The sequence below is a fragment of the Asterias rubens genome, chromosome 3, assembly GCF_902459465.1.
Source record: "Asterias rubens chromosome 3, eAstRub1.3, whole genome shotgun sequence".
NCBI classification, from domain to species: Eukaryota; Metazoa; Echinodermata; class Asteroidea; order Forcipulatida; family Asteriidae; genus Asterias; species Asterias rubens.
The window spans coordinates 13,518,815-13,533,072 of record NC_047064.1 but is presented as its reverse complement, the minus strand read 5'-3'; the positions used below and the strand labels follow the sequence as shown (position 1 = coordinate 13,533,072).

Below are 14,258 nucleotides of genomic sequence, written 5' to 3'. Positions count from 1 at the left end.
TTTAAATTCCCTTTTGATGCTAGTTTGTGATTCTTTTTGTAAAGCAGCATGGATCTTGGTGATAGTAGCTCAAACCACTCTTTAATGCCCCCTTCGACGGGCTCCTCTGGTCTCTTCAACTACTCTGGATTTGAAGATGACGTCAAAGAGACATCACATCTGTCTGTGGATGCAAGGTAGATATTACACTACAGCTGGCCTCAAAATAACCCATGGCACCCACAGCAGTTGCGTACTAAAAAATAATCATAAACAATTTCAGGAGAAACCATATGTAATGCTCCAACCTGCACAGTTATGACTTGATTAACACCTCGTAGAAATAATTTCAAAGACCTTGGATTAATTGGCTTGGTTTAAAAATAAACATTTTTAGGAATCCTGCTGCTGATTTCACAAAACTTTACACAGCTGCGTTAGTCCACTAATGCCATACTGATGCGCAAGTGGACTTACGTAGTTGCGTAAAATTTTGTCTCCAGAATGCCCCCATAGGTTTGAAAAATCTTAAGGCAAACCCTGCGTTGAGAAGCACATCGATGATAAAGTAAGATGGTCAACTTTAACATGGTAGCCAAACAACGCTTATGCGCCTCTGTTTTTCATAAAAGAATGCTTTGTACACATAAAACCAACATAATCATTGTTTTTCATAAAAATTTGTTGTTTTTTCTAGTTTTCCATCGAACAATGGACCCAGCATGAGCGGCAGTCTGACTCAACCAATGACCAACCCAGAGATTATTGCTAATATCTCACAAGGTAAGTAGTGTTATCCAGGCATCTGATTTCTCAGTGTTTTTCCTGCTTCCAGGATTTTCTCAAAATTTTCTCACAGAGCGTAAACAGCTACTTGAGTAATATGTTTTGAACGGATATGCTATTTTAACTTGTTTATGAAGCGTTTGTTTACCATTTAAATGTAAGTTTGATATGCGTACACTTCTGAATTTATCAGAATTATCGATTAAAAAATCAGGCCTCATCCTCAGGGTTTTGAAAAACTAAAAACACTTCTGCCATTGACGGCGCGCGTTAAAATGAAAGTGCTTTGACGTCATGTCTAGGAGTTTGCTTTGTTATGCCTTAACGCTGCAACAAAGCTGCTACACAAATTGGAGATCCCAACTATGACGTAACATGAGTGATTACGTAACAAAGATTTTCGTGAATCTTTCAGAAAAGGGCTGGATAAGGGTATTCGTAATGATTGATTCTTTTAAACAATTAAAATGTATTTATAGTCATATGACTCGATTTCCTTATTGATTGAAAACATTTTAAATGTACCCAAACCTATTGGATGCACCAACTAGGCCATTGAATCAGTACATAACTAAAATTGTAAAGCTGTGGACGGAAGCTTTGAAACTTTATGAAATTGTAGGCTTTGACAAATATTGTATTGCCATGTAAAAATGAAAAGAAATGGGAAAAAAACTTAAAGGGGCTTTGCACACAAGGTGTCAGTTGAGCATGTTGGTGATGAATCATTCTATAAAAAAAATGCTTCCCTAAATCAAGATTCATTTGTACAATTTTACTGATTTGTCTGAATACTCTTTTTTATCATTTTGTTGTCATTATACAGTTGAAGAGAGAATTGTACAGTTGTACTGATTTCTCTGCATTCTCTCATTTGTATTTTTGTTGTCATTATACAGTTGAACAGACAATTGTACTGATTTGTCTGAATTCTCTGAATTCTCTCATTTGTAATTTTGTTGTCATTATACAGTTGAGATTATGATGCAGGATAACTCACAGGATATTCCTGATGCCAGTAAAGAGGAGGTAAGTCTAACAACAGGACGCACATTTTATATCCACCAACAAATTTATATGGTGATGAAAACACTATTTGCCAAGGTTTCAACAGCAGGGTCAATTCAAAAAGTGTTTGCTCGCAGCAATTTTTAACTCATCGGCTTTTGGCATGTCGTAGCTGAGCAGTCTAGTTTGCTAGACCCAAGCTCTGGTGATGTCAGCAGCAGAAGGTGGGTTTAGATCCCGGTCATGACACCTGTCCTATTTAGCAAGACACTGAACCATAAGTGCCATGTAATAAAGTTGGGGAGGTAGTGCATCCTGCTCTACCAGCCATGCTCGTAGTGGGTGATACCCATACCTACATCATGACGGGCTATGAAGGGGGTAATCCTGTTGCAGCCCAAGAAGTAGGTGGCAACATGCCCCTGGTGGCAGTTGATTTGGGTGGACAGCCCAAATCAGTCAAGTGTGGCCCTCAACTTGAAGTGGCCGTATGTGCAATCTCTCATAACGAAAACAATTTTAAAAGGAGAATGCTCGTTCAGATAAGTGGTCATGTCCTCGGAAAAAGGACATAACAAAAGCTACCATAGAGAAGGTGTACGTAAGAAATTAATTTGCCAAATTGTGCTTCAACAACACTGGGTGCAATAGTTTGATCTTTGGTGTGCCATTCGTACATGAATGTCATTTTCGGAATGGTAAATTCTGCATGGGAATGGGAACACAAATCTTTTGGGGGTAATTTTGGCTTTAAGTCCCATCTGAAGGGCAAAGCAACGGCTAAGTGTCTTGCTTATGGAAACAGGTGTCAAGACTGAGTGTTGAACCCACACTCTGCTAATCAGAAACACCAGAGGTTTAGTCTAGTGCACTTGACTGCTCTGATCTCACTTAAGTATTGGTATCAATAATATTTCAAAAATAAACTTTCTGACAATAAGATCTGTTCATATAAATGAAATCTGCTGATTTTTTTTTGTGGTAAAGTTGCTCGTTGATTATTCTGTTTGTCTTCAGATTTTACATGTAGGTTTTGATTATTAGAACTGTTTTGAGTCGATGTTTCTTTCCTCTGTCTGTTTTGTAGCCTGCAAAAAGCTCTAAGATTGGTTGGCCTAAGGGGAAGAAGCGTCGTAGACTGAAGGACGTCAACGCCCCGAGAGCTCCACTCACTGGTTACGTACGATTCCTGAACGACAGACGGGACAAAGCAAGGGCTGACAATCCGAACATGTCGTTTGCGGAGATTACCCGTATGCTTGGCAAGGAATGGACCACACTCTCACAGAATGAAAAACAGGTAGAGTAGTATTTTAGTCCCCGGGCTCATTCCATCACTACATGGCCCAATTTTATAGATCTGCTCGAGCAGAAAATATTGCTTAAAACTTTTCAAGCAGGATGCCAGTTATAAATTGTACATGTGTCAAGGCAGTTTGACTGGTAACCTTATTCTGGTAAGCAACACTTTATTGTGCTTAGCTACTTTTTGTGTTTGCAGCTCTATGAAATTGGGCCCAGAGCTCTTGACTTGCCATTCTGGGTGGCATTGGTGGCTTGTGCGTAAAGCTCTTGCCTCTCACCCCTGTGGCCCTGGTTCGATTCCCAGCTAGAGTAATATGTGAGTAGAGTTGTGCATTGGTTCTCTCCTGTACCACATGGGTTTTTTTTGCCGGACCTCCAGTTTTTTTCCACACTTTAGATCTAAGGCTGTGCTCCAAGGTCATATATTAATAAGATTGATAATAAATAAACTGTTCTTTTAAAGCGCATTACACACAAAGTCCCAATGCGCTGTACAAAGTCAAAAGAGATAAAAACAAACAAAACTAGTTAGAGATTAACAAGTGAGTTTTGAGAAGGCGTTTGAAATTGAATTGATCCAGAGTTTGTGCCTCTTTGATGTTGCGGGGGAGTTTGTTCCAAAGAGTAGGAGAAGAGGTAGAAAATGCATGTTGGCACTGTAGTTCAAGCTAAATGGGCCCTTGCATGGCTGTGGCGCCGCCATGTTGCAGCTGCATCCTTTAGTTCAAGCTAAATGGGCCCTTGCATGGCTGTGGCGCCACCATGTTGCAGCTGCATCCTGTAGTTCAAGCTAAATGGGCCCTTGCATGGCTGTGGCGCCGCCATGTTGCAGCTGCATCCTTTAGGTCAAGCTAAATGGGCCCTTGCATGGCTGTGGCGCCACCATGTTGCAGCTGCATCCTTTAGTTCAAGCTTAATGGGCCCTTGCATGGCTGTGGCGCCGCCATGTTGCAGCTGCATCCTTTAGTTCATGCTAAATGGGCCCTTGCATGGCTGTGGCGCCACCATGTTGCAGCTGCATCCTTTAGTTCAAGCTTAATGGGCCCTTGCATGGCTGTGGCGTCGCCATGTTGCAGCTGCATCCTTTAGTTCAAGCTAAATGGGCCCTTGCATGACTGTGGCGCCGCCATGTTGCAGCTGCATCCTTTAGTTCAAGCTAAATGGGCCCTTGCATGGCTGTGGCACCGCCATGTTGCAGTTGCATCCTTTAGTTCAAGCTAAATGGGCCCTTGCATGGCTGTGGCGCCACCATGTTGCAGCTGCATCCTTTAGTTCAAGCTAAATGGGCCCTTGCATGGCTGTGGCGCCACCATGTTGCAGCTGCATCCTTTAGTTCAAGCTAAATGGGCCCTTGCATGGCTGTGGCGCCACCATGTTGCAGCTGCATCCTTTGTAATTCAGTTTGTCAATTGCAGGTAAGTATGATATGCCTCCCAAATTATTGTTATTATTATTCTTTATTAGACTCTTTGAGATCTTGAGATAACTAATTTTGAATGATTCCTAAAAGACAGCTTCCCGATATAAAGTTTGTTTGAAGGGAGTGACTACATCCCAATATAATTTACATGGGGAAGCCGCCATCTTACTCTCATGGTAATCTTTTCCTGGGAAGTTAACATTTTTGATGTAGGATGGTTGTCTTAGGACATCCTTAATGTTATTATCTTGCTAGGATCTTGTCAAGTTGGGTGGAAGTCCTAGAGCCAAAGAGATAAACATTCCATTTTTTTTTATGTCTTAGTGCTACCTGGATGAAGCCGATCGCGATAAGGAGCGATACGTCAAGGAGCTGGAGAACTACCAGCAGACGGAGGCCTACAAGGTGTTTGCCAAGAAGCAACAAGAGAGAAAGAAAAAGGTTGAGGCCGGAGAGGAAAACGACACACAAACAAATGGAACCGGACTAGAGGTGAGTGTGTACTCGGCATACTGGTGGAGGTATGGGAATATCTAAATTATGTTGTTTGATGCATTTCATAGTAGAGAGTTCTCTGTTGAGATTTCTTCAGCCCCAGTAGATCCCTGTTCGTCTCCTACGTTGTCGCCTATACATCAATTGTTTGTTTGAAGCCGCTGTGCGGTGAGCCTTTCCAGCTGTCTGTTGTCCTGTTTGTGTCTGTCTTGTGTTCGATGTGTCTTTTCGTAATCATTGTACCATTATAGGAGTGGAGGCATTGCATGGTGAGGTATTAATATATATTTAAGAACTGACTCCGCGGCAGTACAGTTAAATCACGCTCCTACAGGCTAAAGTAGTAGTCCCAGCCTATTTTTTATACCATCCGCCCAGGTAATAGTTTAAAAAGCAGGACAGTTTTTTTCAGAACTGAGAAGTCTCCCGAACCCCCGAACATCTACTCCGCGGCAGTAGAATAAAGCAAGAGAGTTCTCTAAGAACAAACTCTACCTGGCAAGTAGATACACAGATGGTGTTACCGCGAACCAAATATACATTGTACCATTATAGACCTACTATACCTTACTCAGTAATTCCGTAACCCACTTAAAATAATATTGGGGGTCTCCACCAAACAAGCTTGCTTGTAGGAGACTCCCAACACTTACTCGTTACATTATATATAAAGTACCATAATGTTTTCATTTTTTGTAAGCTAACTGATTGAGTGGAAATAAACTGAACTGATTAATTCACATGGATTAATTCACTGATTAATAAATTCTATTGATGGTTTTATCGTCGTTTCCTCCAGTACACCGATGAGATTCGTCTTGATGATGAGTTACCAGGGTTTGACGTTCCTATCTTTACAGAAGAGTTCCTCAATTACAACAAATGTAAGTTAACCCCCTGTTATAACTCAATAACTGATAACTGTGACGGAATTAAACACCTTTCCGTATAGTGCCAATGCTTTTTTAACTCATTTTTACAAAGAGGGATATCTCATTGAGGTAAATTGATACTATATTGTTTCATATCAAATAAAAAAGTAATGGCACCATACAGAAACTTTTCCATGGAATTGTTTTCTGTTAACCTTCTATTTACTTCACAACAACCAAGATGGATGCCATCCACTCCAACAGATGGATTAGACACCATGTTGGTGGTCAATAGGCTTACGTGTAAACGCCGCGCCACCTAAAAATGCTCACTTCACTGAATAACACACGTTGACATTAACCACCAAAATGGCGCATCCAAGATTATTCTGATGATGACGTCAGGTGAAATGGGTCAATAGAGGGCGCAATAATATATTTCACACTGCAATTTATCACACCCCTAGTCTGAATAAGTAATACAGCAAGAAAGACATCATGGTTGAACACAAATTGTCACCCTGGAAATCTGTAGACAAATCCAAGTCACACTACTTTGCCACCTTTTCTGGGTAGGCCACCTTTGATGACTATCAATGACAATGTTCACGCATGTATGTGCTTTGCACGACTCTCATCCAATGATAGCCTTTTACGCATTCTTTATTTTATCAACCACCACTACTCACCACTACTGCACTATGGTGTTACCGCAAACCTTATATGGCCTTTGGGTCACCAGAATACCAAAAGTATGGGTTGGGGAGGTAGTGCTTTCTGCTCTACCAGCCAGGCTTCTGATGGATGATACCCAAGCCTACATCTGTATGGACTGTAAAGGGGGTATCCCTGTTTCAGCTCAAGGAGTAGGTGGCAGCGACCCCTGGAAAAATAGTTGAATGTAGCCCACACCTTGAAGTGGCCTTTAGGCCTTGTCATGTTGCAATATAACATTTTTAAAATAAATTAAAAGAATGACTTATGCCACCACAAAGTAATGGTTTTTTTTCTTTCTCCTCCAGCTCGTGAGAATGAGCTCCGCCAGCTCCGGAAATCCACCACGGAGTACGAAGAGCAGAACGCCATCCTTCAGAAGCACATCGACAACATGAAGACAGCCATCTCAAAGCTAGAGACAGAAGCAGTGCAACAGCGGAACACCAACGTGACGTTACAGCAGCACCTGCAGACACTCAGGGTATCGCTCACGACAAGCTTTGCCGGCGTCACTCTACCTGGTAAGACAAAAACCTAGTCTGTCCAAACAAACGTAATACTTCTAGACAACTGAGCTCCTTCAATTAGTCTTTGGCCACTATAGGAGTGCACTGTGTGGTTTGGATGTTGACAGATCGATTTACCAAAACCTTACAGTGTAACAGTAATGTGTCTACCATATCTCAAAATGGCTTATGGACCAAGTCAGCTTGGTTACTAAAAAAGTGACCTTGAGCCATACCAGGGCATTTCCTGGGAGGCAAGATACTACATTGTAATATATGAAGTTTTTACAGTTGCGACAAAGTTTGCTAGCCCTTGAGTGCTAACCCTTGAGATCCCATTTCCTATTTGAACCCTCTTTCAAATGCTAGACTTGCTCCTACATATGACACCATGTATAGAGGGTCTGCATGTATTTCTGTAGGCTCCCTCCAATAGGCCCCTTTCATTTCAGTAGGCCTCTTTATGTATACCCTTCTCTGTAGGCCTCTAGGCTCCTATCTGTAGGCCCTTTCTGTAGACCCTTCTCTGTAGGCCTCTAAGCCCCTATCTATAGGGTCCCTATTGTTTTTTTTTTCAATTTTGTCTCCTTTTTATCAGAAATGGGGTTGATTTACTCTGGGTCCGCCTGACTCTTATCTTTTTTTGTATTTTATTCCGTGTATTATGATTGTTTGTAATGCAATGTTTTTACTAAATTTTTGCTACTTTTTTAACTGTTGTTTATTTAAAAAAAATCACAATGCTAGTTTTGCTCATGTTTTTTAATTCTGCATTTTAATGTTTTTCTTGACTGCACAGCGCTTTGAAACAGTGTTAAAGCGCTTTATAAATGCATTTAAGTTAAGTTAAGTTAAGTTATCTGTTGGTCCCTTTCTGTAGGCTTATTTTTGTAGACCCATTTCTGTAGGCGTGTAGGCCCCTTACCGAAGGCCCCTATCTGTAGACCCCTTACCGAAGGCCCCTATCTGTAGACCCCTATCTGAAGGCTTCTTTTTGCTGACCCATTCTTGTAGGCCTGCTGGCCCCTATCTGTAGGCATGTAAGGCCCCTATCTCTTGACTCATTTCTGTATACCCATTCCTGTAGGCCTGCTGGCCCCTTTCTGTGGGCCTGCTGGCCCCTTTCTGTGGGCCTGCAGGCCCCTTTCTTTAGACTCAACTCATTTCTGAAGGCCTCTATCTGTAGGCCCCTTTCTAGGATTAATTACATGCATTGATCAAAACGTCACAAAGCAAAAAGACAAGCACAAAGCTGACTCTCAATCTCTTGGTTCTTTTCTTGGGATGTCGCTTCTTCTTCCCCCAAGTAGGTTCTTCAGAGGAGACCCCTACCCTGGCAACCATCGATGCTTACATGACAAAGCTGCATCAACTCATACTAGACTCACCGCAGGAGAATGCAAACCTCATAGCAACAGTCAGAGAAATAGTCGGCAAACTTGACTTACAGAGGTATGTTTAGTGTGACCAGCTGTCCATTTCACAAAACTCTTACTAATTTAAGACTTATCTTAGGACTTAGGACAAGTCCCAACCCTGCACTGTAGCATGCAGACCTTAAGATTAATCCTAAGTTAAGACGAGTTACTCGGTCTCACTCGAGATAAGACGAGTCCTAACTCTTTGTGAAATCGACCCCAGGACCAAATTTCATGGTTCTGCTTACCATGTTATGACAATGCTTAATTCTTATAAAGCGCACATATCCATAGACATGTAGCTAGATCCAGGTACTTTACAGCAATATTACCCCTGTTCATCGGTCACACTTTTAGACCATTCCTCTAACTTTCTCAACTTCCTGGAAGCCATACAACCCCAAATTGCTTAAATTAGTGCATGAGGGGTTAATCGAACTCAATACCATCTCGGCCCTCTCACGTTACTTTTATACACCTAGGTGAAGAGGAGCAATTATGGCTAAATTGATAAAACTAGACAAGTTACAAGACCAAACAAGAATGGGAGGGTACTGGCACGTTTTATTTAAAGACAGTGGACACTGTTGGTAATTGTCAAAGCCTACTCTTCACAGTGTGTGTATCTCATCATATGCATAAAACAACAAAGCTGTGAAAATTTGAGCTCAATTGGTCGTCGAAGTTCCGAGATAATAATGAAAGGAAAAAACTCACTAAAAGACATCTCTGTGTGATCTCAGTCCAAACAGTCCGGTTACGAATCGCCACATGCTCTTGAGGATGTGGAAAGAAATGAAGTTGTTCCCAAATTCCCAAAGGGGCTGTGATTATCTTCTTCTTCCTTTCTAGTGCAGCCTTCATGTTTGAAGATAGTCACACTGTAAGACGCACAGGGGGAACCACTTCTCTTTGCGATAAATGTGTACAGGGGTCTTTCACATGCGTATTTTTATAACAACATAAGGGACCTACATTGTACAGCTTTACGTCCAATCCAAAGGACAAGTCATTGGTTAAGTGTCTTGCTTAAGGACACAAGTGTCACGACCACCACTCAAACCCACACTTTGCTGATCAAATGCAGTAGAGCTTGAGTTGGGTGCTTTTAACCTCTCGGCCACGACCCTTCCGTCTTCCACGTATTATCAGGTTTATCCTAACTTTACTTTTTTATCATTCTTTGTTTTTTTAGCGATCCCAAGTTATGACCAATGGAAGACACTGACTGAGTTGAGTACATGAGTACAACCCAAGAGACTTGCCATCTAGCGTCACCTGTTTACTTAAAGATCATCAAATGGTGTAGAGGTAGCCCTTCGGGGGTATCAGTTCCCAGTCTAAATCTATTAGAAGGCAACTCTTGCTTTGATTTGATGGATTAAGAGCTCTGTGTGTCTCGGCTATGGAATAAAAAATTCATAGGGTGTTTTAATTGGATGCATGTTTCATCAAGTTCAAACACAATCAGTGGCTGTAAAAATGTGTTTGGAGGTGGAGTGAAAAGAACTGTGGAAGGTAACAAGTCCAAGTGTATGGGTAAAAACCAAAGTTAATATTCTGTATCCCGGTTGCAAATTTAACATCTATTATATATTGTTGCGGCACCCGCTGCCAACACATAGGATTTCAACTGCCTCTAGCTACTGTGCAACCCTGGTAGTCTAGTTGGTAAGACACTGCTCTTGAATTGTGGGTTCAAATCCCACCCGAATATGCCTGCGATATTTGTTCACAGGACTCTGGAAAGTATTGAGTATACAGTGCTGACACACATCGGTGTATGGGTAAAAACCAAAGTTAATAAGTCCAAGTGTGTTGAATTTCACCAGATAATGCCAAGTATATGGCATGGTATTTTCTGTTTAGCCACACTATGGATGCTATTCAGGGCTTGAATTTTACACTAGACCCTCCGAAATTCAGTGTCGGGCCAGTAAGCTCAAGACAGGACTTAGTTTCTTTTTAAATTCAACTTATTTGTTTCAAAAGAATGATGTTCGAATGTTGAGTTTGGGTCTCACAATTATCTTTCAATTTGGCTGAGTATCTCCCATAAAACAGAAGAGATCAATCTTCTCTAAGACTTTGTTCAAATGAAAAAAGTTTAGATGATAAACCGTTCTCGTTTTGATTCTAGTCTCTTTTCTTATTTGATTCTGGTCTGGTAAATCAAATCCCCGTCCTTTAAGGATTCTGAGCTACAAGTCCTGCGGTCTGGTGGATTTTTCTCTCAAACCTGAGCCCTGATATTGGACAAAAATAAGCTTACAAAACTATCCTTTGGTACCATGTGTGAAAGAAAGAATCTTAAAGGCACTGGACACCTTTGGTTATTGTCTTCTCATTTGTTGTATCTCAACATATGCATTAAAGGCAGTGGACACTATTGGTAATTACCAAAATAATTATCATCATAAAATCTTTATTGATTACGAGTAATGGGGAGAATTTGATGGTATAAAACATTGTGAGAAACAGCTCCCTCTGAAGTGACGTAGTTTTTGAGAACCAAGTAATTTTTCACGAATTTGATTTTGAGACCTCAAGTTTAGAATTTGAGGTCTCGAAATCAAGCATTAGAAAGCACACAACTTCGTGTGACAAGGGTGTTTTTTCTTTCATTGTTATCTCGCAAACTCGATGACCAATTGAGCTCAAATTTTCACAGGTTTATTATTTTATGCATATGTTGAGATACACCAAGTAAGAAGGCTGATCTTTGACAATTACCAATAGTGTCCACTGTCTTTAAATAGCAATTCTGTGAAAATTTGAACTCAATTGGTCATCGAAGTTGGGAGAGAATAATGGGGGAAAAAACACCCTTCTCGCACAAGTTTTCAGATGCTTGAATTTGAGACCTCACTTGAGGTCTTGAATTCAATTCAAATTTTTAAGTGAGAAATTACTACATTTCTCAAAAACTACTTCACTTTAGAGGGAGCCGTTTCTCACAATGTTATATACTATCAACAGCTATCAATTGCTCGGTACTAAATAAGTTTTTATGCTGACAATTATTTTGAGTAATAACCAATAGTGTACAGTGCCTTTAAACCCCAGCATGTTGTACTGGGAAAACTGGTTATAAACTTGACATGACTTTCAAATAACCAGGAATCTATGGGAATATGAAAGTTGCATGAAAGTAATTCTTTCTTGATTGTAATTCTTTGCTGAATTCAGAAACCCTTTTTTTAAATATGAGTATTTTTTCATATATTTTTATGAGACTGGACTGAAACATGAAGCCCTGCCCACTCTGGCAACTGCCTCTGGCCCTCAATCGTCAATCCAGTTTTTGTCACCACAAAAAATACACAAAAAATAAATATTATTTTCAGCTAAAAAGCAACCCTTTTTAAGCCAATACTTTTATTTTGTCAATGAAACTCAATGTGGACACAAATAAAGGTGGTGTTTACTCAAAGACATTTCGTATTTTTTTCCAAAGACCAAATATCATGCCTGTCGCAGTTTGTTCCTGCATTTTTAATGAGATATCTTTTGGGGGAAAGTCGGCAGTTGTGATTAAATAATCTTTGAAGGAGGCAGAGCTGTAATTGATTGGTCTAGCATTCTGACTCTTCCATGTTGTGAAGAATTGATCGTGCAAAAACATTGTTGTTGTTGTTGTTTTTCTTAGCAAGGTGTTGTACAATACTGTAAATATGTGCCGATGTAATTTAAAATGAAGTTAGATGTTTTCATTAGTGTTCAGTTGTGTTTGTAAAAAGAACTGTTTATGAATATTGTTTTCATACATAATAATATGCCGATTGTCGCATCGTATTTTGAGCAGGTACGTTTTAGCATTAGAACTGTAGTTGATATTCTGCTGTAGTTTTTATCTTTATTTTTTTCCAAAGTGTGTTTTACACCGGGGAAAAAACAGCCAAGCTTCTTGACTTGGAAATTGTGTATAAGTCTGTACTAGTTCATGTGAAAAAGCAATGTACAATTTGTGTTCACTGTACTGACGTAGGTATGTTTCTGTTTTAAAGCATAAAATCTATGCCCATTGGTACGTTAAAGAGGGGCTCTACATTTTTGTACAGTGTGTGTTTTGGTTCATTCCTGACATCTGATGACATTCAATCACAACAGCCTTGACTTTGACCTTCTGACAGACAAACAAACTCATCCTTGGACTGGAAAGACCCTTTAGTTATTGAAATTGATGATGACATGTTTCAAATTTTGCTCTAAAAAGTCAGGATTTGGGAATGAATCAAGACATCCCTGCACAAAAATGTACATAACCACTTTTCTAAGAATTTTCGCACTTGATGGGTATTGAATACATAATGGCAATTTAATTAGTTCTACAAAATCTTGCAGTGTCTCTGCAATGCACCACTTGCATTACAGATATGAATGGCTCATTGTGATGTAGTACATATAGTAGTACATTGTCATTGCAGGTTTTAAATACTTATTGATTGTGTTGAAGTTTGTGGGTTATGCTCAGTTAAGCGCATAATCTGATTAAACAATTGTTTATGTTGTAAGTGCACAACATACAATTACAAGAATTGTTACCATTAAACAGTAAAACTGAAGTAAACATTGACTGATTATTATAACCAGTAAAAGAATTCCAGGAGTGTCTCATGCATTTCCCATGGTTGACCTTATTACGCTGAAATTGCTTGTGTGACTTTCCCATGGCTTACGCAGAAAATATTGCTTAACATTTTCCTGCTAAGCATAAATGAGCAGGATACCATCAGTCACAATTGATACATGTGACATGGTATATTGGCTGGTAACTGCATTCTGGGAAGCTTATAATGCTGTGCTTTTACTTTTTGTGCTTAGGCAGCTTTGGGAAATTGAGCACAGGGCCTAACATAAAGCCTGCAAGCACAAAAACGTGCTAAGCACAGAAAAGTATTGCTTAACATCAACAGGTAACCAGCAAAAAAATATTAAGTTTACATTGTGACTGGTGTCCCACTCAATTTTTGCTTAGAGAAATGTGTGGATTTTTTTTCTTTTTTTTTTCTTTCTTGACAGCTTCATGAAATTTGGCTCGAAAGTCTCCCTTCATAACTGGTCATCGTAGACTTGATTCAAGTCCCATTCTCGTGTGAGAGGTCCCTATTGAGCATACACCCCAACCATGGAGGTAGAAATAGACCCAACTTACTGTAAAACAACACGTCGCATACATAGTGCAGTGCGAGCTCTCCGTCAAAATGCGGAACTGGGCCCAATTTCATAGAGCTGCTAAGCACAAAAATTTGCTTAGCATGAAATTTCTGCCTTGATAAAAACAGGTTTACCAACCAAATTCCCTTTTGTTGCATATTGCTTGTTACTGGTAATCAGCTGTTGTTTGCTTATCATGAAAATCACGTGGAAATTTGGTTGGTAATCCGGTTGGTAATCCTCTTTTTTATCAAGGCAAAAATTTCATGCTTAGCAAATTTTTGTGCTAAGCAGCTCTATGAAATTGGGCCCAGGTAAGAGCATCACACAACAGTATTTTCCTGGGGATAGCACGGGATTGGGACTTGAGTCGAGTCTAGGTAATCGTACCGTGCGTATTCGCCCATGACTAGTCTTGTTGCAAACCGTTGCACCATTCGTTGTTGGACTATCGCAATCTTTACATCCGCAGGACGAAGCACCGAATAATAGAGGGCGCTAGAAAAGCACCGTAAAGTAACGTTTTGTATCAAGACTAGTGGAGTGCATGGCTGGCTGCTGATGAGAGAGGAGAGCAACATCGTTCTGTGTAAAT

At 40.2% G+C, this 14,258-nt stretch overlaps 1 protein-coding gene across 2 annotated transcripts; it reads left to right on the top strand.

Moving 5' to 3' along the window:
• Nucleotides 1-47: 47 nt before the first annotated feature.
• LOC117288261 (high mobility group protein 20A-like) lies at nucleotides 48-10,112 on the top strand (the record flags this gene model as incomplete). Of its 2 annotated transcripts, none has more annotated exon segments than XM_033769047.1 (9): nucleotides 48-176; nucleotides 677-762; nucleotides 1,739-1,794; nucleotides 2,861-3,073; nucleotides 4,823-4,990; nucleotides 5,793-5,877; nucleotides 6,888-7,103; nucleotides 8,399-8,540; nucleotides 9,702-10,112. In XM_033769047.1, coding segments are annotated over 9 exon segments (1,110 nt in total). In that variant the 3' UTR covers nucleotides 9,718-10,112.
• Between the last annotated feature and the right edge of the window lie 4,146 nt (nucleotides 10,113-14,258).